This window comes from Ranitomeya variabilis, chromosome 1 (genome assembly GCF_051348905.1).
Source record: "Ranitomeya variabilis isolate aRanVar5 chromosome 1, aRanVar5.hap1, whole genome shotgun sequence".
Taxonomy (NCBI): domain Eukaryota; kingdom Metazoa; phylum Chordata; class Amphibia; order Anura; family Dendrobatidae; genus Ranitomeya; species Ranitomeya variabilis.
Window position 1 is genome coordinate 507,662,315 of NC_135232.1, and position 26,673 is coordinate 507,688,987.

The 26,673-nt window shown below is 44.6% G+C and overlaps 1 protein-coding gene across 1 annotated transcript in view; it reads right to left on the reverse strand.

Moving 5' to 3' along the window:
- SMIM7 (small integral membrane protein 7) overlaps positions 1–25,452 on the reverse strand; it is a 32,163-nt gene extending 6,711 nt beyond the window's left edge. Inside the window, exons 1-3 of the mRNA XM_077252817.1 lie at positions 25,177–25,452; positions 18,685–18,726; positions 13,429–13,481 (exon numbers count right to left, since the gene is read on the reverse strand). Coding sequence (XP_077108932.1) covers positions 13,429–13,481; positions 18,685–18,726; positions 25,177–25,202 — 121 coding nt within the window. The 5' untranslated portion in view covers positions 25,203–25,452. The remainder of the gene's footprint in view (positions 1–13,428; positions 13,482–18,684; positions 18,727–25,176) is intronic.
- Between the last annotated feature and the right edge of the window lie 1,221 nt (positions 25,453–26,673).

Consider the following 26,673-nt stretch of genomic DNA (forward strand, 5'->3'; position numbering starts at 1 on the left):
GCATTTTTAATGATACCATTTTGGTGCAGATACATTCTTTTGATCGCCCGTTATTGCATTTTAATGCAATGTCACGGCGACCAAAAAAACGTAATTCTGGCGTTTCTGATTTTTTTCTCATTACGCCGTTTAGCGATCAGGTTAATGCTTTTTTTTTTTAATTGATAGATCGGGCTATTCTGAACGCGGCGATACCAAATATGTGTAGGTTTGATTTTTTTTAATTGATTTATTTTGATTGGGGCGAAAGGGGGGTGATTTAAACTTTTATGGTTTTTTTTATTTTTTTCACATTTTTTTTTTTTACTTTTGCCATGCTTCAATAGCCACCATGGGAGGCTAGAAGCAGGCACAACTCGATCTCCTCTGCTACATAGCAGCGATCTGCTGTTCGCTGCTATGTAGCAGAAAATCAGGTGTGCTGTGAGCGCCGACCACAGGGTGGCGCTCACAGCTACCAGCGATCAGTAACCATAGAGGTCTCAAGGACCTCTATGGTTACAATACTGAAGCATCGCCGACCCCCGATCATGTGACGGGGTCAGCGATGACGTCATTTCCGGCCGCCCGGCCGGATGCGGTAGTTAAATGCCGCTGTCTGCGTTTGACAGCAGCATTTAACTAGTTAATAGCGGCGGGTGAATTGCGATTTCACCCGCCGCTATTGCGGGCACATGTCAGCTGTTCAAAACAGCTGACATGTCCCGGCTTTGATGCGGGCTCACCGCGGAGCCCTGCATCAAAGCAGGGGACCTGACGTCGGACGTACTATCCCGTCCGACGTCAGGAAGGGGTTAAAGTATTGAATATGGACGTGACTCCACTCCCATAGGGGTGGAGCCGCATATTCATTACTTTAATGAGCGGTACCAGTGACCGCTGAACACAGGAACAAGCTGCCGGAGAGACCATCGCATCGGAGAAGCAGGGACGTGCAGACCGCGTCGGGAAGGCGAGTATGACAGGGGAGGATGAGCATTGCGATATTCACCTGTTCCACCGCCGGGCTCCGTCTCCCGCGTTCTCTGGCTGTGACATTCAGGTCAGAGGGCGCGTTGACGTGGTTAGTGTGTGTGCCGCCCTCTGCCTGAACAGTCACTGCAGAGACCCAGAAGACACAGCGGTGCACGGCGGTGGAACGGGGACAGGTGAATATCGCAAGTGTGGGTGTCCCAGCCTGCTCAGGACAAGAGGTCAGTATGTCATTTTTTTTTTTTTTAAATTGCAGAAGAAGAATATGGGCATATGTTTCTATGGGGCCATAATCAACCTTTGTGCAGCATTATATGGGGCATATTTTTGTATGGGGCATCTTATGGGGCCCATCATAAACTTTATGAGCATTATATGGGGTGTATTTTGTATGGAGCATTATATGGGGCCCATCATGAACTGTATGGAGCATTATATGGGGTGTATTTTGTATGGAGCATTATATGGGGCCCATCATGAACTGTATGGAGCATTATATGGGGTGTATTTTGTATGAGCATTATATGGGGCATATTTTGTATGGAGCATCTTGTGGGGTCCATCATAAACTACCGTACATGGAGCATTATATGGGGCCCATATAAAATGTAATAAACATGGCACTCGGTACTTGCAAAACAGAAGTTCCTTTTATTATGCATCCAAAAAAAGTTTATGAACGTTTTCGGTCCGATATGGGACCTTCATCAGATCAATTCTTAACATGAACTGGATGTGGAGGAACAACCTTATACGCAGAGGTGCATCAGAGCAATGAGCCTGCTATTATGGGTATGCACTGAAAAGCTGCTTGGTGCCGCGTGGCGAGAAAAGCGCATGGGGTAGAGGCAACTTGGCTGCAATAGAAGAGCGCTGAGTGCCGCGGTCCGTGGAGCAGCGATGGACTAGAGCTGTGGGAGCACATACCCATAATAGCAGGCTCATTGCTCTGATGCACCTCTGCGTATAAGGTCGTTCCTCCACATCCAGTTCATGTTAAGAATTGATCTGATGAAGGTCCGTGTCGGACCGAAAATGTTCATAACATTTTTTTGGATGCATAATAAAAGGAACTTCTGTTTTGCAAGTACCGTGTGCCAAGTTTATTACATTTTATATTGACGAGTTGGAAACCTGACTTGGGCACCAATGGCACCACAGTCTTGGAGTGCCATGTTCTTCTAAACCATTATATGGGGCCCATCATGAACTGTATGGAGAATTATATGGGGTGTATTTTGTATGGAGCATTATATTGGGGCATATTTTGTATGGAGCATCTTATGGGGTCCATCATAAACTATATGGAGCATTATATGGGGTGTATTTTGTATGGAGCATTATATGGGTCATACTTTGTATGGAGCATCTTATGGGGCCCATCATGAACTGTATGGAGCATTATATGGGGCTCCTGATTCAATATGGATATTCAAAAACACTTAACCTACCGATGTCTCAATTAATTGTACTTTTATTGGTATCTATTTTTATTTTTGAAATTTACCAGTAGCTGCAGCATATTCCACCCTAGGCTTATACTCGAGTCATCAAGTTTTCCCAGTTTTTTGTGGCAAAATTAGAGGTCTCGGCTTATACTTGGGTCGGTTTATACTCGAGTATATATGGTAATATATGTGTTCAAATCACCCACCTTTTAAACCATTAAAAATTAAGACAAAAAAAAATTACACATACTTGGTATCGATGCATTCATAAAAGTCTGATCTATCAAAATATAAGAAACTAATCTGATCTGTAAACGGTGTAATGAGAAAAAAAAAAAAAAGCCAGAATAGCAGATTTTGAACCATTGCAATAACAGAAAAAAATGAAACAACAGGCAATAAAAACATATGTACCCCAAAATGATATGAATAAGAATATCAGCTCGGGGCGCAAAAAAAAGCAAGCCCTCGCAAAGCCCCATATCCCAAAAATTGAAAACGTTGTTGCTTTCAAACAATATTATATATATATATATATATATATATATATATATATATATATATATATATATATATATATATATATATATATATATATATATATATATATATATATATATATATACACATACATACATACAGTTGTGCAATTCTTTTGCTTTACCCCCATGATTCACAATCCAGAAATGTCAGTGGCTGGATAAAAGATGCAAGAGTCTGTCTGGATCCCAGAAACTCACTCAGCTTTTATGCACACACACGCAGATTACGAGCAAACAGGCCACAGGTGAGGCTGTTACCTTTAGTAGCCATTCAAAACCATTGGTGTCCACTTCAGGCCAAAATCACCAGGGTATGTAAACCTTTGATCAGGGTCATTTGGATGTTTTGGGTTGTCATTATGACTTAAAAAGAGAAAACACAGTAGTTTGACAATAAATGGCTTCACCTAACCACCAACCATGAGTGGAGAAAACCTTTTTTGGCGTTATCATTCATATTCTCTGAAAAAGGGCCAAGAAAGCAAAAAATTCTGTCGGGGTATGTAAACTTTTGAGCACAACTGTATATATTACAAATTTCTGATTTTTTTCACCAATTAAATGCAATCTGTCAGGTCCCCCATGCCCCCAGCAGTTGTGTCTGTATATGTATTATATATACTGTATATACTAGAGAATAAGCCGACCTGAGTATAAGCCGAGGAACCTACTTTTGCCATGGAAAACTGGGTAAGCTTATTGACTCGAGTATAAGCCGGGTATGCATTGACCCCTCATCCCTGTCCTGCTATGCATGGCTCCCCCTTCCCTGTCCTGGTATGAATGCCTCCCCATCCCTGTCTGCATGCCTCCCCCGTCCCTGTCTGCATGCCTCCGCCTTGCCTGTCCTTTTATGAATGCCTCCCCATCCCTGTCCATCTGCATGCCTCCCCCTTCCCTGTCCTTTTATGAATGCCTCCCCTGTCCCTGTCATTGTATGCATGCCTCCCCCTTCCCTGTCCTGGTATGAATGCATCCCCTGTCCCTGTCATTGTATGCATGCCTCCCCCTTCCCTGTCCTGGTATGAATGCCTCCTCGTCCCTGTCATTGTATGCATGCCTCCCCGGTTCCATCCCTGTATGCATGCCTTCCCCGTTCCGTCCCTGTATGCATGCCTCCCCCGTTCCGTCCCTGTATGCATGCCTCCCCCGTTCCGTCCCTGTATGCATGCCTTTCCCAATCCGTCTCTGAATGCATGCCTCCCCTGTTCTGTCCCTGTATGCATGCCTCCCCCGTTCTGTCCCTGTATGCATGCCTCCCCCGTTCCATCCCTGTATGCATGCCTCCCCCGTTCCATCCCTGTATGCATGCCTCCCCCGTTCCATCCCTGTATGCATGCCTCCCCCGTTCCATCCCTGTATGCATGCCTCCCCCGTTCCATCCCTGTATGCATGCCTCCCCCGTTCCATCCCTGTATGCATGCCTCCCCCGTTCCATCCCTGTATGTATGCCTCCCCCGTTCCATCCCTGTATGCATGCCTCCTTTCCCCCTATTCCTGTGTGCATGTTTCCTATTGAAAAAAAAACAAAAATCATACTCACCTACCTGTACGCTCTCGGTGCTGGCACTGCATCTCGTTCCGGCCACCGGCGCCTGCCTCCAGCTCTTCCTGCGGAGCTATCACGTGGTACCGCTCATTAAGATAATGAATATGGATGCGTCTCCACTCCCATAGGCGTATAAGAATATGTGATCCACGCCTATGGGAGTGGAGACACATCCATATTCATTACCTTAATGAGCGGTACCCCGTGATCGCTCGGCAGGAAGAGCTGGAGGCGCCGGCGGCCGGAACAAAATGCAGTGCCAGCACCGAAGGTGTGCAGATAGGTGACACCCGCTGCTCCCCTCCCCCACCGGCTTTCTGGACCGTGACTCGTGTATAAGCCGAGGGAGCGTTTTCAGCAAAATAAAAAAAATAAAAATTGTGCTGAAAAACTTGGTATGTATGTATGTATGTATGTATGTATGTATGTATGTATGTATGTATGTATGTATGTATGTATGTATGTATATATATATATATATATATATATATATATATATATATATATATATATATACACATACAGTGCCTACAAGTAGTATTCAACCCCCTGCAAATTTAGCAGGTTTACACATTTGGAATTAACTTGGCATTATGACATTTGGACTGTAGATCAGCCTGGAAGTGTGAAATGCACTGCAGCAAAAAAGAATGTTATTTCTTTGTTTATTTTTTTTTTAAATTGTGAAAAGTTGTTTCAGAGGGTCATTTATTATTCAACCCCTCAACCCACCAGAATTCTGTTTGGTTCCCCTAAAGTATTAAGAAGTAGTTCAGGCACAAAGAACAATGAGCTTCACATGTTTGGATTAATTATCTCTTTTTCCAGCCTTTTCTGGCTATTTAAGACCCTCCCCAAACTTGTGAACAGCACTCATACATGGTCAACATGGGAAAGACAAAGGAGCATTCCAAGGCCATCAGAGACAAGATCGTGGAGGGTCACAAGGCTGGCAAGGGGTACAAAACCCTTTCCAAGGAGTTGGGCCTACCTGTCTCCACTGTTGGGAGCATCATCCGGAAGTGGAAGGCTTATGGAACTACTGTTAGCCTTCCATGGCCTGGACAGCCTTTGAAAGTTTCCTCCCGTGCCGAGGCCAGGCTTGTCCAAAGAGTCAAGGCTAACCCAAGGACAACAAGGAAGGAGCTCCGGGAAGATCTCATGGCAGTGGGGACATTGGTTTCAGTCAATACCATAAGTAACATACTCCACCGCAATGGTCTCCGTTCCAGACGAGCCCGTAAGGTACCTTTACTTTCAAAGCGTCATGTCAAGGCTCGTCTACAGTTTGCTCATGATCACTTGGAGGACTCTGAGACTGACTGGTTCAAGGTTCTCTGGTCTGATGAGACCAAGATCGAGATCTTTGGTGCCAACCACACACGTGACGTTTGGAGACTGGATGGCACTGCATACGACCCCAAGAATACCATCCCTACAGTCAAGCATGGTGGTGGCAGCATCATGCTGTGGGGCTGTTTCTCAGCCAAGGGGCCTGGCCATCTGGTCCGCATCCATGGGAAGATGGATAGCACGGCCTACCTGAAGATTTTGGCCAAGAACCTCCGCTCCTCCATCAAGGATCTTAAGATGGGTCATCATTTCATCTTCCAACAAGACAACGACCCAAAGCACACAGCCAAGAAAACCAAGGCCTGGTTCAAGAGGCAAAAAATCAAGGTGTTGCAGTGGCCTAGTCAGTCTCCTGACCTTAACCCAATTGAAAACTTGTGGAAGGAGCTCAAGATTAAAGTCCACATGAGACACCCAAAGAACCTAGATAACTTGGAGAAGATCTGCATGGAGGAGTGGGCCAAGATAACTCCAGAGACCTGTGCCGGCCTGATCAGGTCTTAGAAAAGACGATTATTAGCTGTAATTGCAAACAAAGGTTATTCCACAAAATATTAAGCCTAGGGGTTGAATAATAATTGACCCACACTTTTATGTTTAAAATTTCTAAAAATTTAACTGAGCAACAAAACTTTTTGGTTTGTAAGATTTATGCATCTGTTAATAAATCCTGCTTTTGTTTGAAGTTTGAAGGCTACAACTTATTTGCATCTTATTAAACCTGCTAAATCTGCAGGGGGTTGAATACTACTTGTAGGCACTGTACATACATATACGCACACACATACATACAGTTGTGGCCAAAAGTATTGACACCCCTGCAATTCTGTCAGACAATACTCAGTTTCTTCCTGAAAATGATTGCAATCACAAATTTTTATTGTATTATTATCTTCATTTACTTTGTCTTAAATGAAAAAACACAAAAGAGAATGAAGCAAAAAGCAAAACATTGATCATGTCACACAAAACTCTAAAAATGGGCCAGACAAAAGTATTGGCACCCTCAGCCTAATACTTGGTTGCACAACCTTTAGCCTAAATAACTACAACGAACCACTTCCGGTAACCATCAATGAGTTTCTTACAATGCTCTGCTGGAATTTTAGACCATTCTTCTTTGGCAAACTGCTCCAGGTCCCTGATATTTGAAGGGTGCCTTCTCCAAACTGCCATTTTTAGATCTCTCCACAGGTGTTGTATGGGATTCAGGTCTGGACTCATTGCTGGCCACTTTAGAAGTCTCCAATGCTTTCTCTCAAACCATTTTCTGGTGCTTTTTGAAATGCGTTTTGGGTCCTGCTGGAAGACCCATGACCTCTGAGGGAGACCCAGCTTTCTCACACTGGGCCCCACATTATGCTGCAAAATTTGTTGGTAGTCTTAAGACTTCATAATGCCATGCACACAGTCAAGCAGTCCAGAGGCAGCAAAGCAACCCCAAAACATCAGGGAACCTCCGCCATGTTTGACTGTAGGGACCGTGTTCTTTTCTTTGAATGCCTCCTTTTTTTCTCCTGTAAACTCTATGTTGATGCCTTTGCCCAAAAAGCTCTACTTTTGTCTCATCTGACCAGAGAACATTCTTCCAAAACGTTTTAGGCTTTTTCAGGTAAGTTTTGGCAAACTCCAGCCTGGCTTTTTTATGTCTCGGGGTAAGAAGTGGGGTCTTCCTGGGTCTTCTTTTCATTCAGACGCCGACGGATAGTACGGGTTGACACTGTTGTACCCTCGGACTGCAGGGCAGCTTGAACTTGTTTGGGTGTTAGTCGAGGTTCTTTATCCAACATCCGCACAATCTTGCGTTGAAATCTCTTGTCAATTTTTTTTTTCCGTCCACATCTAGGGAGGTTAGCCACAGTGCCATGGGCTTTAAACTTCTTGATGACACTGTGCACGGTAGACACAGGAACATTCAGGTCTTTGAAGATGGACTTGTAGCCGCCTTGAGATTGCTCATGCTTCCTCACAATTTGGTTTCTCAAGTCCTCAGACAGTTCTTTGGTCTTCTTTCTTTTCTCCATGCTCAATGTGGTACACACCAGGACACAGGTTGAGTCAACTTTAATCCATGTCAACTGGCTGCAAGTGTGATTTAGTTATTGCCAACACCTGTTAGGTGCCTCAGGTAAGTTACAGGTGATTTTTCGAACAGTGCCAATACTTTTGTCCACCCCCTTTTTTATGGTTTGATGTGGAATTATAGCCAATTTAGCTTTAGGACAATTCTTTTTGTGTTTTTTCATTTAAGACAAATTAAAAGAAGATAATAATACCAAAGAATTTGTGTTTGCAATCATTTTCAGGAAAAAACTGAGTATTATCTGACAGAATTGCAGGGGTGTCAATACTTTTGGCCACAACTGTACCCTGTCTAACAGTCCCCATATTACATTACACACACAAACAGAGCTTTAGAAAAAGTAATTCTAAAGTCCGTTTATGATATGTACATGAAGCCTTTGACTAGAAGGGGCGTTGGCATCCCCCACACTAGTCAGCCCACTTAGCATGTTAGCACACCCCTGTGGGCATGATAACATAGCTTACAAGCATCGGCAACATCGCCAGTACTATAGAAATTTTGCACATGCTTGGTGGTTCTGGGGGTATGGGGGACCAGACAAGATTCCCTTTAATTAAAACAAAAACTATACATGTTTAGTGGCTGTGTAATCCAACTGACCTGCAGAATCATATTACCAAGTCAGTTTTACCATAAAATGCTGTAAATAAACAGTTGGGAACTGCACTTCTTTTGCTATTTCGCCACACTTTTAATGTTTTCCCGCTTTCTGGAACATCATATGATAAAATGAACGGTGTCATTTCAAAGTACAATTTGTCCTGTAAAAAACAAGCCCTCATACAGCTGTATAGATAAAAATTAATAAATAATAAAAAATGTTATGCCTGTTGGAATAAGGGGAGGAAAAAAAATGTAAAATCGCCCGGTCTTTGTTAATAGGTCAGTAACTTGGAAATCAAGATAATATAGGAAAAATGAGAGACACTCCTGCACTCAAACTTATATAATCACCAAGAGCGCTGTCAAAACCGCGTATACCCAAATGTGCACAGAAATGGAATAAGTCAGTAAATTATGTGCCGACTCTCAGGGTTAAACAAAAATAATCCACTCTATTAAAAATATGCTGGATTAATAAGGCAGCTTTCAAGCTTTCTCTTTATCGGTTTCAATTTTTATATTTTTCTAAACTTTTTACCTTCTTGAGAGTCAGCAGACAATTTACTAGATTGGAAATTGTAGAAATTTCCAAGAAAACCCCACATCGATCAATGTAGAAGGGCATACAATACAATCATAAACAAGTCTATGCTTGTTGCCTACTGGGCAATGCTTGTTCACTGGGTGAGAAGATTCTTCAAGCATAACCGTCACTTTAATTTTTATTTCATAAATCAATAGTACACATGGAAATATGCAACTTTGTAATATATCTTATCGGAGAGATTTGCTTCTTTCTCTGCCAGAACTGATCAGTCATTATGAAAATTCTGAACCCTGAGGTAAAATCTGTATTCAGTGAGATGGGAGATAGGAGCTGCTACTGATGAGATTCTGAGTAGATGGAAGGGAGGAGGGCGGAACTCTGCCTCTAGCTCCTCCCATCTACATAGAAATATATGTGTAAGGTCACGTAAACATCATCGTTCTTGGCAGCACATCAGCCTGTGTAAACAGGGCATATACTTCCAAGAACAGGATGTTCTACTCCTATAGAACAATCATCTAAACATGCCAAGAAAAGACTTGTTTACCAGTCGAGATCAAGCTTCCTAGTTGGCCCTAAATCCTGGGCATTTTGGTGGCTGGTCCCTAGGCTTGCAGAAAAGTGTCCGAACACTCAGTCTCTACAGTTGTGATCTCCAACCTCTCCAGATGTTGCAATACTTCAAAAAGTATGTTTTTTACTGTATGGAAAACAATATGGGGCCCATTATTCGGCATGGAGGACCATGCGGGGGCCCATTATTCGGCATGGAGGACCATGCGGGGCCCATTATTCGGCATGGAGGACCATGCGGGGGCCCATTATTCGGCATGGAAGACCATGCGGGGGCCCATTATTCGGCATGGAGGACCATGCGGGGGCCCATTATTCGGCATGGAGGACCATGCGGGGCCCATTATTCGGCATGGAGGACCATGCGGGGCCCATTATTCGGCATGGACGACCATGCGGGGCCCATTATTCGGCATGGACGACCATGCGGGGCCCATTATTCGGCATGGACGACCATGCGGGGCCCATTATTCGGCATGGACGACCATGCGGGGCCCATTATTCGGCATGGAGGACCAGGCGGGGCCCATTATTCGGCATGGAGGACCAGGCGGGGCCCATTATTCGGCATGGAGGACCAGGCGGGGCCCATTATTCGGCATGGAGGACCAGGCGGGGGCCCATTATTCGGCATGGAGGACCAGGCGGGGGCCCATTATTCGGCATGGAGGACCATGCGGGGGCCCATTATTCGGCATGGAGGACCATGCGGGGGCCCATTATTCGGCATGGAGGACCATGCGGGGCCCATTATTCGGCATGGAGGACCATGCGGGGCCCATTTTTCGGCAAGGAGGACCAGGCAGGGCCCATTATTCGGCATGGACGACCATGCGGGGCCCATTATTCGGCATGGACGACCATGCGGGGCCCATTATTCGGCATGGATGACCATGCGGGGCCCATTATTCAGCATGGAGGACCATGCGGGGCCCATTATTCGGCATGGAGGACCATGCGGGGCCCATTACTGTGTATAAGGCTGTGTGGGGATCACACTGTGTGGCTTGCGCTAACATCCTATGTACTAGGTCTTTCTGCTCAGCTGATGGTAAAAGGGAATACGAAATAAGGGAACATATTTCTTGTAATACCAATAACGTAAGTTATTACGCTACGTGTGGGTGTCCCCTTATTTATGTAGGATTGACATCACGGGAACTGCGAGTACGCGTAAGAGAACATGTAAGGGACATTAGCGCTGCAAGAACGGTGGAGGATGTGACAACACTTAAGACTATTCCTAAACATTTCAGGTCTGTCCATAATTGTAACCCTAAAGATTTTATGGTAAGGGGAATTGACGTTGTGCATACGGGAATTAGAGGGGGAGATGTCAAGAAACTCCTCGCACAACGTGAGTTAAAATGGATAGTAACCCTGGGAACCATGAAACCATTCGGACTCAATGATTCACTAAATTTTGGCCCTTTTTTGTAATATATATCATTAATTAATAGGTGGTCTCTTTAATGATTCCCTCTTTTTGTACTTTTAAATTGTTTTTGTGTGGCTTTGTTTTTAACAGTATTTGTTTGTGCTAAATATAGGTCCATCTGGATGGATTTCATCTAGCATTGTTTTCGGAGTAGTAGATCGGAACATTTAATTTGGAAACAACATGTAACGGCAACAATATGAATATGATGATATCAGAGGAAGAAATTATTATATTTCGTCTATCCACTATGGACAACTATTTATTTTCACAATTTTTAAAAAAAGCTTTATTATGTCTCACATTTTGGTACTGTTTATATTCTATGACCTTTGGGGCACATACTTTTGGCTTATTCTGCATGTTGCACTGCGGTGCGCGTGCGTCGGTGTGTCATGGGCACCTGCCTCTCTTAGTCCGGCGTTGTCCTGTGGCTTGCGCAATTGAGTTTTCACATACTCACTTGCAGCTGGCACCTGGACGAGTCCGGGCAGGGGGGGAAAGGGTGTATTTTTTCCTGGGACGACCGGCACATGCGCTGTGAAGACGCAGTTGGTAATGGGCCGGATCATGTGACGCACACGTGACCAGTATCCTAGGATACTTAAGGTCCTCAAAGGGAGTCTGGCTACACTTCCCCTTGATAAAGCAGGGCTGAGAAGCGGCGAAACGCACGTCGGGGGCGTTTTAGGAGCAGAGCTACACGTGGTGAGGATCAGTTTTTCATCATTCATTCATTTGTGTTTCCCCTAGTTTTCCTTTGCGAAATTTTCAGTGGGCGTTGTGTTATGGTTTGCATGGTGCCTATGACACAGGCTTAAGGAAAACTATTTGCCACTGTGGGAAAATACGTGCTCCTCACCTCTTACTAGTATATTCATGGTTTAGATATTAAGTGACAGTCTTGTAGCATGCTCTATTTTTGGTGTCTATTTAACACGTCGGTCCACACTGTTTGTCAATTTTCACAGTGTTTGTAGTTTTTATATGTCTTTCAGACATGTTTGTTATTTAATAAAGAATTTTTGTACCATTTTAAATCAAACTCATTTTGTTCCTCTGGTTGATATATGTGTGGGGATCACAGTTGGGGCTGTCGTACTGTGTTGGAGTCACCATACTTTGCTGGGAGAGTTTAGGGTGGTAGGGTCATCATACCGTTCCAATACTTTGTTCATGGGACAGCCCCCTTAAGCTTGTTTTCCATATGAAAAAGTTTATCGACATTTTAATAAATATTGAGGAATGCCTACGAGTTTTTAATTCTGGAATTCTGGCCCCCTGTGTATTGACATCCTTATGTTAGAAAATGCTCTGAATTTTACAGTTTTACAGCAACCAGGTAGTAACAAAACGGAGAGCTCTATTATAGGGGAACTTGGAATCTTTCTTTATACATTAAAAAGAACGTATCATCAAATATTACCTATTTCTTAAATCAGGTTGTGAATTGGGTATGTGCACACGTTGCGGATTCCATTGCCTATTTTTCCTGCATTTTACCTGCAGATTCCCTGCGGTTTTTATGCGGATTCCACCTGCGGTTTTACACCTGCGGTTTTACACCTGCGGATTCCAATTATGGAACAGGTGTAAAACGTTGCTGAATCTGCACAAAGCTGCGGAAAATAAACCGCAGCGTTGCTGCACGGTATTTTCCGCAGCATGTGCACTGTGGATTTGGTTTTCCATAGGTTTACATGGTACTGTACAACGCATGGAAGACTGCTGCAAATTTTTTTTTTACCATATCACACAAAGGGAAAAAAAACAATTATATATACTTGCAATTTTCACATTAACCAATGGGGATATTTTCAAATCCATGACTTTTCAGCAGTCTCATTTTCTTTACAGGCAGGTTTACAATGACAGCTAGCACCTCTATACAGAGGATCCACCAATCCCATTAGGTGATGTCACAGCTGACCCTGCACAATGCTGATTACAGGCGACAATACTGAGATTGGGTCAGAGTCAGTTCATTGTGGCTAACGTACATTAAAGAATGTAAACAGGCGGCCGTCTTTCCTTTAATGGTGGCTGGACAGCACAGCTTCCAGAGGGTCCCAGCAGTCTAGTGCCAGTATAAGTGCATAGTAGCACTTTCTACTACTACTAAGACCATTTTAGACTGATCTGCGGACCTTCCCACCATGTGTGGTGCTCCTCATGTATGTATGGCTTCGTAGCTGCACTCATCGCTCATTCTCAGGCTGCCTGGACAATTTGGGCTCACAGCACCAAACAAATGATTAGATTTTCTTCTTTCCATGAGCATTCACAGTGTAGAACATTTTTGGGAACTTGTACACACCTGTAGTTGCTTCTGAGGGATCATCTCCAAATCCCTGGGAGTCTTTCTTCTTTCTGTGATCAAAAAAGGTGAAAACATTGTGTGAACAAGTAATAACAGTTCTATCATTTATCGGAAATCCACAACCTTCATGGTAAATGTGCTGCTGTGTACCAATGCTGGAGCAGCCATGTGACACGCATGGCGACTTATGTGGCACAATATGTCCATGCGGCATGTTAATATGGTCACATTGGGAGAGGCACGTTGCTGGGAATATGACATGCAAGTCACAAACTAGCCATACGTGATGGATAGTGTCTCCCAAACTGTACACTGCGAAATTAAATGATTCTAGTAGTGGGGTATATGTCACAGGGAGCCATAGAAGAGATCAGTCTTATTGGATTTGACACTGCAGTTTGTGTGCGTCATGTGCTTTCTATGCCATATGAAGCTTAACCCCTTCACGCCGCGGCCCTTTATCATTTTGGCGGTTCTGTTTTTCGCTCCCCTCCATCCCAGAGCCATAACATTTTTATTTTTTCGTCAATATGGCCATGTGAGGGCTTATTTTTTGCGGGACGAGTTGCACTTTTGAGCGACATCATTGGTTTACCATGTCGTTTACTGGTATTGGTTTTACCATATTGTGTACTCCAAACCGGGAAAAAAATTTCAAGTGCAGTGAAATTGCAAAAAAAATGCAATTCTACAACTTTTTTTGGATTTTTTTTACCATGTTCACTAAATACTAAATCTGACCTGCCATTATGATTGTCCAGATCATTACGAGTTCATAGACACTAAACATGTCTAGGTTCCTTTTTATCTAAGTGGTGAAAAATAATTACACCGTTTCAAAAAATACAAAAATTGCGCCATTTTCCGATACCCGTAGCGTCTCCATTTTTCGTGATCTGGGGTCGGTTGAGGGCTTATTTTCTGCGTGCCGATCTGATGTTTTTAATGATACCATTTTGGTGTAGATACGATCTTTTGATCGCCCGTTATTGCATTTTAATGCAATGTTGTGTCGACCAAAAAAAAATTTAATTCTGGCGTTTTTACTTTTTTCCTCGCTACGCTGTTTAGCGATCAGATTAATTCTTTTTTTTATTGATCGATCGGGTGATTCTGAACGCGGTGATACCAAATATGGCTATGTTTGATTTTTTCTTAATTGTTTAATTTTGAATGGGGCGAAAGGCAGGTGATTTGAACTTTTAGGCTAGGTTCACATTGCGTTAATGGGTTAACGCTAACGGACTGCGTTGCACGGCGAAAATGTCGCAATTAACGCCGTGCAACGGGTCCGTTAGCGCACCCATTGACAGCAATGTGATTTTTGGCTGTAGCGCATCGCTAGCGCATGCCATTTTCGGCACGCGCTAGCGATGTGCCGTTCTTTTGTGACGGACCTCGGACGAAGTGAAGCGTCCAAAGTGCGTCCGAGGTCCGGTCCTCGCTAGCGCAGATCGAGGATCTGCGCTAGCGGGGACGCCGAACGCGGACCCTAAACAAACATTGCGTTAGCGCAATCCGCTAGCGCTATGCGCTTAACGGATTGCCCTAACGCAATGTGAACCTAGCCTTATATTTTTTAAAACATTTTTTTTTGTAGACTACAACCTGCCATAACCCGATCGCCTCTGCTACATACAGGTGATGATCAGATCACCTGTATGTAGCAGAATTGCTGACTTGCTATGAGTGCCGATCACCAGGCATTATTGACAACCATAGAGGTCTCAAGGAGACCTCTTGTTGTCATGCCAACCCACCAGTGAACCGCGATCACGTGAGGGGCGTCACTGGTTTGGCGGATTTCCGGCCCAATGGCCGGAAGTGTGCGTTACATGCTGCTGTCAAACTCTTGACGGCGGGTATACGACGGGTTAATAGCTGCAGCTGTTCCAGGCATATTTCAGCTGTTAAAAACAACTGACATGTCCGGGAAAGATGTAGGAACACCGCCAGAGCCCACATCAAAGGAGAGGGGGCCCGACATGCGCAGTACTAGTACGGCGCATGTTGTGAAGGGGTTAAAGACATATTTCCATTGGAAACACTTATGGTATATTGACAGTATAGGTTGTAAATGTCTGATGGGAGGAAGAGTGCTGTCAAAGTTTGTATCCTCTTAATATATTGCAAGTATGATTTTATACAGCACTCTGTACTTACAATTGCTCATTTTGCCTTTCTACCCAGCTAATTCTTCTGTTTTCCATTAGATTTATTAAATCACATGATTAATAACTGACGAGCTGAATCCTTCTAAGCTCTACGCAGTCACTATTTATTTTACTGCAGCTCTAGCATTTCTTTAATGTTTTTGCTATGTATAAAGCCAATCACATCACTTATTAGTCTCATCAATTATTAACAGCCATCTGTGTACACTGTACATAGGCAGAAAGCTGCCAATCAGTGGTGAAGACAGGGTTATATAGAAGGCTACATGGCAGCAGGTTACTACTCCTCTAGGTGATCATCTCCTGCTCGTAACTGATTTTATCAAAACTACAGCAAGTAGCTCAGTAAGTCACACATTGCTGGAATCAAGGTCTCTGTCTCTACAGTATGCTCCTCTCAAATTAGGCGGCAAAAACCTCTTGCCAGAATGAAGTCTGCTAACATGAGGGCTTCAGTGACGGTTGGCGCCACACGAGCCAGTACAGCAGGCTGTACACCCCTACTTTATGCTTATGTAATTATTGTTCATAAAAACCTTTTTTTAATTAGAGTACTTTAGACCAGAGGTCCCCAACCTTTTTTGCACCAGGGACCGGCTTTAAGCCAGACCAGTTTTCCATGGCCCGGTGGGGGTGGGGCAGGGGCGGGGCTTTGGTCATATGGGGGTGGGGTTATGGAGGGATGGAGCTTAGTGCATACTTATCATATAATTATGACATTTATAATGAGAATGTGATTCAACTTACCATAGGTTCAGAATGAGTGGGAGCACCATGCTTGTTTCCCTGGTGCTCTGCACCATTATTGCCCCATAGCTGTGCCATATAGTGCTCTGCACCATTATTGCCCCATAGCTGTGCCATACAGTGCTCTGCACCGTTCATAATTGCCCCATAGCTGTGCCATATAGTGCTCTGCACCGTTCATAATTGCCCCATAGCTGTGCCATACAGTGCTCTGCACCATTATTGCCCCATAGCTGTGCCATACAGTGCTCTGCACCATTATTGCCCCATAGCTGTGCCATACAGTGCTCTGCACCGTTCATAATTGCCCCATAGCTGTGCCATATAGTGCTCTGCACCATTATTGCCCCATAGCTGTGCCATACAGTGCTCTGCACCATTATTGCCCCATAGCTGTGCCATACAGTGCTCTGCACCATTATTGCCCCATAGCTGTGCCATACAGTGCTCTGCACCATTATTGCCCCATAGCTGTGCCATACAGTGCTCTGCACCGTTCATAATTGCCCCATAGCTGTGCCATATAGTGCTCTGCACTGTTTATTATTGCCCCATAGCTGTGCCATATAGTGCTCTGCACCATTATTGCCCCATAGCTGTGCCATATAGTGCTCTGCACCGTTCATAATTGCCCCATAGCTGTGCCATACAGTGCTCTGCACCATTATTGCCCCATAGCTGTGCCATATAGTGCTCTGCACCATTATTGCCCCATAGCTGTGCCATACAGTGCTCTGCACCGTTCATAATTGCCCCATAGCTGTGCCATATAGTGCTCTGCACTGTTTATTATTGCCCCATAGCTGTGCCATATAGTGCTCTGCACCATTATTGCCCCATAGCTGTGCCATATAGTGCTCTGCACCATTATTGCCCCATAGCTGTGCCATATAGTGCTCTGCACCGTTCATAATTGCCCCATAGCTGTGCCATACAGTGCTCTGCACTGTTTATTATTGCCCCATAGCTGTGCCATATAGTGCTCTGCACTGTTTATTATTGCCCCATAGCTGTGCCATACAGTGCTCTGCACTGTTTATTATTGCCCCATAGCTGTGCCATACAGTGCTCTGCACTGTTTATTATTGCCCCATAGCTGTGCCATATAGTGCTCTGCACCATTATTGCCCCATAGCTGTGCCATATAGTGCTCTGCACCATTACTGCCCCATAGTTGTGCCATATAGTGCTCTGCACCATTGCCCCATAGCTCTGCCATATAGTGCTCTGCACCGTCCATTATTGCCCCATAGCTGTGCTGCTGCTGCTGCAATAAAAATAATAAAACACATACTCACCTCTCTTGCAGCTCCTCGGCGCCATCTTCCCGGCGTCTCTCTGCACTGACTGATCAGGCAGAGGGCGGCGCGCACATTATATACGTCATCGCGCCCTCTGCCTGCACAGTCAGTGAGGAGAGAGAGACGCCGGGAAGATGGAGACAGCGGCGCCCGGCGTGTGGAACCAGGACAGGTGAATATGTAATACTTACCTGCTCCCGCGTCCCGCTCCTTCCCCCGGACAGCTGCTCTTCGGTGCCGCAGCCTCTTCCTCTATCAGCGGTCACCGGCACCGCTTCATTAGAGAAATGAATAGGCGGCTCCGCCCCTATGGGAGGTGGAGCAGCCTATTCATTTCTCTAATCAGCGGTCCCACGTGACCGCTGAACAGGGGAAGAGCTGCGGCGCCGCGGACCGGCTGAAAAACCCCAACGGCCCGGTCCCGGTCCGCGGACCGGCGGTTGGGGACCTCTGCTTTAGACAATCAGCTTTATGTTGATCACATTTTTATGACTTTCCACAGTATAGTTTTGTTACACAAAATTGCAAAGACACTGCAGGGCAGGGGGGTGGATATGGAAAAACTAATTATGTGGCACATACAAAGTATATTTTTATCTACAAACTCTTGAAAAAGACTCCTGCAGACTCCACTTTATTTTCGGTTAGGTAATTGACATTTACAGGGGCTGTGCAGGTTGTGTATGGTACTGCAGCTCCCACCCGTTCATCTCTAGAGGTCTGCAGCACAATACCACATACAGCCCAGATGACAAGGAGAAAACGGCGTTATTGAGTATTTCCAGCTATGTACTATCATATTCATCAATCACTGCTAGGAGAACGTTGCCCCCAATAGCTGCACCCCCTGGCTGTTCCCCGGCACAGGAGAATATCATGGAATTGGACAAATGGAGACCACACAGACCACAACCGATATTGAGGGCAAAACCCCCCCACTATTCTAGTGTTGGCCCTGCACACCTGGGGGGAGATGATAACTTTATACCTATGCACATTACTCTGGCTGATTATCTGTGATGAGAACTTACAATTTGAAGTTCAGCACCGCTCCAGCATTCACCAACAGGGTCCTGTAATAGAGGAATGACAAGAGGAGAGATTACTACAGTAAAGACCAGTACTATAATAATAATAATACATGTAGTGAAGGTTTACAAACATACAAGTCATGCTTTATCTCAAGACTTCTGCATTAGGGGACTTGGTGACATCAGAAAATGACCTATTGTTTTGTAGCCCTATATCAGATAATATAAGGCAGTCCGTTTCTTTATGACTCCAGAATAAAAAAAAAATACATTTTGAAGTTGTGGCTGGAAGAGCATTGAGGTGTGATGGTGCACTTACAGCGTCTCCGCTTGTACCATATTTCCTACCTGGCAACACTCACTCCTGGATGATTGACAGGTTGTCTGTGCTGGCCCACTGGTCACACACCTGTCAATCAGCCGGGGCAGAGAGAGGAACTATAAACTACCGAGACTTGTAAACGCCATGTGCCAGGACAGAAATGGGGCCTCCAGTTAGGAAAACGTAATAAGCTTTATAAAATACAGTTCATAAAAACAACGGGTACAAACAATCCCAGCAATACAGGCACAAAATGGTTTAGGATTGGCGTGTGAGCAGTGCTGTGTACCTCAATAGTATAAGGCATAACAGGTCATCACAAAAAGAAATATATTCTATAGAAATATATATAATAGAATGTGCGTAAGTCCAAGATCAAAATGAAACATATGTTTGGTGGATGATCATTCCATCTCTCACAATATACCAATTTTTACCGGATAATCTTGCATGGGATATTTATTAGCATATTTCCACAAATAATTTTTCTATTTAATATTAGCAAACTCAGATTTCTACACATTCTATTATGATATATGTGTGCAAAAAAAATAAAATAAATATATATATATATCTATATCTCATGTACAAATTATGCCTAATAATTTTGGGGCTCCCAAAACTGCTCATCCCCCAATCTTAAACCATCTTGTGTCTGTATTGCTGGGGTTATTAATACCCGTTGTTTTTATGAGCTGTATTTAATAAAGCTCATTAGGTCTTAATAATTGGAAGTGCTATGTCTGCCTTGGAACACAGCGTTTTTGGTTTTCTTTCCATAGGAAATCTAGCTGGGGCCGAGCAGCTCTAAGTGCATCATCACTCCTCACTGCACTTTCAGAATGAGATTTAGAACTGGCATCTATTTTTAAAGGGTTACACGGTCTGGCCCCTTTCCATGTTTCCAGTTTGTGTGAGATACTATTTTATTTTTCATGGATGCCATATGAACCCTTTATTTCCCATGCTGCTATACACAGGTCTCCATGTTTTTCCGGCAGCACGGATGGCAAGGACCAATACAAATATATGGATCCGTGAAAAAAGAACATACAGCACACGGATTGCATCTGTGTGCTGTATGTGTTTAACATTGCAAAGGATAGGAGAAGCTTTGGAATTTCTTTCCTTAAAGTGAACCTGTCACCAGGTTTGGCCGATAAGAGATACGCCCATCACGTTTCAGGGCTGATAATACAGCATTCTGTAATGCTATATGTCTACCCCAACCCGACCTGTAAGAGAAGAAAAGGACGTTTTTTTTTATACTCACCTGCGGGGCGGTCCGGGCCGCTGGGTGTCGCAGGTCTTGGTCTGGCGCCTCCCATCTCCTTGTGATGCCACCCTCCTTCTTGTTGCTTCCTGTAGATGACGCGTTCCTATGTCGTTCCCCCAGCCTCCCCGGCATCGCGCCGGCGCCAGGAAAGGTCAAAGAGCAGAGACGTCAGGGCAGATAAGTACACCAGCACAGGAGCGTGATGCCAGAGAGACTGGATGAGGTAGGGAAGCATCATCCACATTATAGAATGCTGTATATCAGCCCTGGAAGGTGGTGGCTGTATCTCTTATCGGCCAAACCTGGTGACAGCTTCCCTTCGACCACACTAGGAAACCACTGATGGTAAACATTGATGGCGCCGGTACCAGTTTTTCAAGTATGTGTTTAAACACGGATGTGTGTAGGAGGCCTTATACAAATGTTTTAGCTGGCTAAAGTTTCTGGTAGGTTCCCATTAAATCAGGATTTTGTGGTTCATGTTTAAAGTAGCTGTCTAGGTTTAGCACATAAACCTTCAGTCACTAAGCGACTGCAGACTTGTGACTCCTCATATCACACAGAGCAATTTATAGCGATATGTATACTTCTGGCCACATTCCAACTAGACATGCGAGGGCTCGCTCAATACAAGGCTGCACACTTCTAGTCGGAATGTGGCCGGAAGGATGCATATCGCATACTTACAGTCCCATGACCACTCAAGCTCATCGTCGGCACCAGAGAATCTTGACAGTGTGAGAATTCACAAGTCTGCCAAACCCATTTATGTTTTGGACAACTTTTTGATACCACAATCTTTATTAAAAAAAAACAAACAAAAAAAAAAACCTAAATTAGAAATTTCCACATTGGCCACTAGAGCTTTTTTTAGATTTATACTTCCTGTCCTTTCAGGAAGCAGACAGGATTTCAGTGACGGGTAATCGGGTAATACCGCTACACACAGCTGATAACTCAGGATCCACCACAGCTGACCCTGCTTCCCCTGCCTTCACAATCACCTGTGCACACACTTATAACATGCTCAGTACAAAAGACCCGACCAGGATCTGACTATTGTGGCTAATGCACATGTGTTAAATCCTGAAACTACAAGCAGTTAGAATCCAACAATGCCCCGGTGGAAAAAAATTGTGTGATTTCTATTTTTAATAAAGATTGTGATATAGAAGGTGAAAAAAATGCCCAAAATGTTGTTTTTAAACGTCAGAGTTCCCTGAACAAAATAAGAATATAGTCATCTCCAGCACCAATGCTGTTCCAGTGATTGTTAGGTCACGTGAACACCACGGCCAAGTCAGCATGTCACTGACTGCGGCGCTCATGTAACTGGCTAATATCACGCGAGGGAGACCAGACATCTCTGCTCATACAAAGGCTCATTCATTCATTCATTCAATGTCTCTGCACTTTCAGGCTATGTTCACACGTTGCGTTTCACAGCCGAGTTTCACAGTACCAGCAAAGTCTGAGATTTCAGAAAGGTCTCTTTCATGTGTGCACATAGGGGGAGACCTTTCAGCCCCCAGCCGGAGAGGTCAGCAGATCGCCAGGCCTCTCCCTATAGTAAAATCGAGGTGTTCCCTGATCCACCACAGCGTTTCCGAAAACACCTGCAATCATGTGGCCAGGGCCGATTCATGCTGCATGAAGCTAGTCACAGGTTCCCTTTAAAATGAGTTTCATGTGTGGCCACAGAATTGCCACAAAACCACCACACACCTTTCTGAGCAGAGTGGACAGCGGAGGTGATGTGACTTGGTTTGTCTCACAGGGGTGGCGTCAAATGGTTAAAACTGCAAGGCATCTACTTTTGTTACTAAAGAGGCTGTGCAGTACCAGGACCACCTAGCGGGCGTCCCGTCAGCACTGGCGTCACTGTCCCCACCTATGGACGCATATGTAATCAAGTGGAAACCAGAGCTGTGGCTGGCCGCTCACTTCCATGAAAACCCCAGCTACGCAAGATGCCGGAGGAGAGTATAGGTGTTTTTTTGTTTTTGTTTTATAACGGGGGCAAACATTCAGACTAGGAAGGGGTTGTCCTAGTAGGACAACCCCTTTAAAAACACTGGTTTCATTCATTCTAGTTTGCAGCTTGTTGCCACTGACTTTGGTGTTTAGAAATGCAGATTGCAGTCTATCGGTCTCTATGGCCAGTGCTTACAAGGTCTCTGCTCGGTATCATGTAGGTACACAGCAGACTGTTAAAGGGGTGGGTCACAGAACAGTTTTCTCTCCATCCAGGAAAAACGCTCCGATTCTTCAGAGTGGCATCAGTTTATCTCAAAGAAGGAAAAAAATAAAACCACACGTCTCCACCTTCTCCTTTATGTCTGTCCACGTGCGGTCTGAGGTTTTCAACGGACCTATAGACTTGCATTGACGATTTTGGTCAGGGGACCCGTGCATAGCCTCATACAATATCATGGGTGCAAAGGCTACCTATCAAATTCACTGATGGCATTCGTCTGATACAAGCAGTCATCTGCAGGAGCCCAACAATGAGCAGGGGAGTGATTACAGCCTTGCTCGCCATAGTGAGCGGTTACTGTTACAGCCCCCTGAATGATCCCCCCCAAAAAAAAAACTAGTAGTGAGCAGCTGCAGGGAGAATATCAGTTTATTTTCTCCTGTAGCTGCACATCCAGTAAACCTGCCAGAAATTATTTAAATGCCATTTACCTACAGATTGACCCTGCCTCTGCATGTAAGAATTATTTCTGGAGGAACGTTTCCAATTAATAAATAAAATAGTAATCTGAATTTTCTCACAGGCCACTTGGGGTTTTTGTTGTTTTGTTTTAGACTCTTGTCCTGTTTTCAGCAGGCTCCTGATCATCAGAGGTAAGAATACAATGACAGGGAACACCTCTATACACATTAATAGGTGACCTTACAGATCACCTTTGTCATCAACACTTCACAGTGACCATTGCTGCTAATGTAAATTTGTATTTTTGTTTTTAATACAGATTGTTATATGTCAAAAAGAAAAAAACACTACATTTAACACATAAATCTGATTTAAAAAAGACCTGCCACTTGAAAAAAAAGACAAAAAAAATTAGTTAAATATCCCTGAGCTCCCCAATTCTGCCTTTTTTTATCTTTTTTTTAGCTGTGTAGCTTCAGTGCAGAGATTCATATTTGTTGCTTTTGCAGTGCAGTATGTGAAATCTTTGCTTGCAGTCCAACTATGTGTTTCTTCAGTCACCGCGCATACAAAAGGGGGCAGCGCTTTGGGCGGAGTGGGGTATCCGCTGCGTCCAAAGCGCTGGGATTACGCCCCGTGGACACATACCCTGAAGAAACATCCAGTTGTACTACAAGCAGAGATTTCACATACTGAACAATAAGAGTATGTGCCTGAAATCCTCCTAAAAGAGCTCCACAAAAATGAACTTAATGCACTGCAATGTAAAATTGCTGTGTACAGAGGGTTCACTCATTGGTCACTACTTTTAACTGCTTCAGGGTTCAGAAACCATGAAGCAATTAAAAGTAGTGACTTGTTCATCGTCCTTTCCTGAAAGTTACACTAAGGGACGATGCCATTGCATTCTTCAGGTCTGGGTCAGCCAGGTGTATGTCACGGTGTTTCCTGAGGATACCACAGATTTGATCACGCCGATTGTTGAAGGTTCCTATGACTCGTGTTATCCCATCTTTTCTTGTCCTCTAGGTTTTGTGTGGTCTATCCCGTTTTTCCCGCATGTGATTGTGTGGAACCTAGAAGATGTGGTGGATACCATTTTTCCCTAATCCTGGTGACCATGTCCAATACTTATGTGTTAAAGTCCATGAAGTTTGAACAATTCCTCCTAAGGCGCAAAACACGGCCTTCTGATATTCCCTTTTTCAAAGGTGTAGCGTGATGGCTCTCCCATTTTAGTAGGCTGTTTGTGCGTGAGGGTCATTGTGCCCCAAGTGCCATCCTGCTCTTTACGGATTAGCTCATCCAGGTAAGGCAATTGATAAAGATTAAATTCTGCTGTGAATCAGACCCAGCTCACTGACGAACTCGAGAAACTGGTCACTAGTCCCAGACCAAGATAAAAATGGCGGCAGTATACCTATACCATAGCCCAATGAATGGGTGCCACCACATGTGATCACTGCCAAAAACTGTAATTTCTTCCCACAAGTCCAGGAATAGGTTAGCGTAGGAAGGGGTACATGGGCTCCCCATTGCAGCACCCCTGATGGTGGAGACGAGGCAGGCAATCATTCAGGACATCTACCACATCCATTTATTACCTTCTGATGGCGTTTGTATCATCTGGTGCCATAAGTGTGTACAGAGGCTTCCTGAGGCGGGGCGCCGGTCGCTAACACTAGGGTGCAGGCGCTTTGTGGTTTAGAAAGGCCCATGTATGTAATGCACACCTAACACATCTGCAATATTTACAGGGGTCCCATATGCTAGCATTAGTTTCGGACCCCACTGCAGTCGGGGGCTGCTGACAGACCGTTGTGCCGTCTCCCATAAAGATAGTGGGGTTTTGCCATATAATGCAACGCGAAAAGTCAAAGTCTGAAAAACAAACACCCCACAACATGTCTGGTATTTCTGTATAATTCCAATGTATGAAAATGATCAATTAATCTTGGCAGTAAATAAAGTCATGTTAAAAAGAAAAGAAAATTAGAACTCCAAAATGGAAGAACAAAAGGAAAACGTCCCTTGTACAGCGCTGTCAGAGGGGGCATTAAAGGGATTATGCCGAACTGGTGCCAGGAAGGGGTTAAGCGCAGGGATCTGCTGTACACAACACAGTGCTACGTCACAGCTGCCATCACCCCGTGCCCACATGACGTCATCACAGCACAGACCGGCAGCCCCGTGACGTCAGACAGAGCTCGCCCCGATCCCTGGGCCCGCTCTTACCCGAACAGCAATAGGTCCCCGATCATCCTGCCACAGCAGCAGCCAGCTCACCGGTCACACACTTCCGCCTTCCGGAGGCCGCGCGCAGCCAATCAGCTCCCTAGAAGCCTGTGAGCCTAGCTCCTGGGTCATCTGACGTCACGGCCTCCACAGAAATGGCAGCATCCATCGGAAAGAGGCGAGCATTCCGCGCTGTTGCGGTCCTGGCCACTAGAGGGCGCTGTATCGTAAAGCGATAACGAGAGACTGTTCCGAAAGCTCGTGCGAACACACAGCAGCCAATCATCACTGCTTTCTGTTTTAACTGCGCTCGTGAGAGTGGCTGGAGGAATCGGATTGGTTGCAGGCTGCAGCAGAACTAATGCATCCGCTCACGTGTTGTTATCAGACACTTGTGTCCACGGGCTGCGGCAGGGATTCTTCACCTGCAGTCACAGTGCAGTACTAGGCACCGCCTGGGGACAATAACACGAGTGGCGCCTTTTCTAAGGAGCCAACTCCCCCTACTAGTTGGAGCAGTCCGGCTCTTCTTGCACATCGTTCTATCCCCCTTTTCACACCAGTCCCTTCGCTATAAAGCCTGGGCCTCACTATAGAGCTGTGCGGGTGTCTAGTGAAGGCTTTTCAGCCATGTTCTCAGAGTGTAGCTCCTGGGATCAGGCCCCTCACTCCTAGTCTGTATTTTCTAATATCTGATAGTTGTACGTTGTTTCTACATTAGTCAGTGCTGTGACATCTGCCGGAGCTGGTTAACATTCTTATTCTTAGGCCGGGGTCAAAGTCTAATGCAAGTATAATCCGATTTTTCACACCTGGCATCCGATTTACACCCAATGCAATGCGATTTTAACATGAGCTTTTACATAGAGCAATTCTCTGTGTCATTTACACGTTTACAAAGGAAATATTCATCAAAACACACACACATATATATACAGTACAGACAAAGTTTGGACACACCTCATTTAAAGATTTTTCTGTATTTTCATGACTATGAAAATTGTACAGTCACACTGAAGGCATCAAAACTATGAATTAACACATGTGGAATTATATACTTAACAAAAAAGTGTGAAACAACTGAAATTATGTCTTATATTCTAGGTTCTTCAAAGTAGCCACCTTTTACTTTGATGACTGCTTTGCACACTCTTGGCATTCTCTTGATGAGCTTCAAGAGGTAGTCACCGGAAATGGTCTTCCAACAATCTTGAAGGAGTTCCCAGAGATGCTTTGCACTTGTTGGCCCTTTTGCCTTCACTCTGCGGTCCAGCTCACCCCAAACCATGTCGATTGGGTTCAGGTCTGGTGACTGTGGAGGCCAGGTCATCTGGCGTAGCACCTCATCACTCTCCTTCTTGGTCAAATAGCCCTTACACAGCCTGGAGGTGTGTTTGGGGTCATTGTCCTGTTGAAAAATAAATGATGGTCCAACTAAACGCAAACCGGATGGAATAGCATGCCGCTGCAAGATGCTGTGGTAGCCATGCTGGTTCA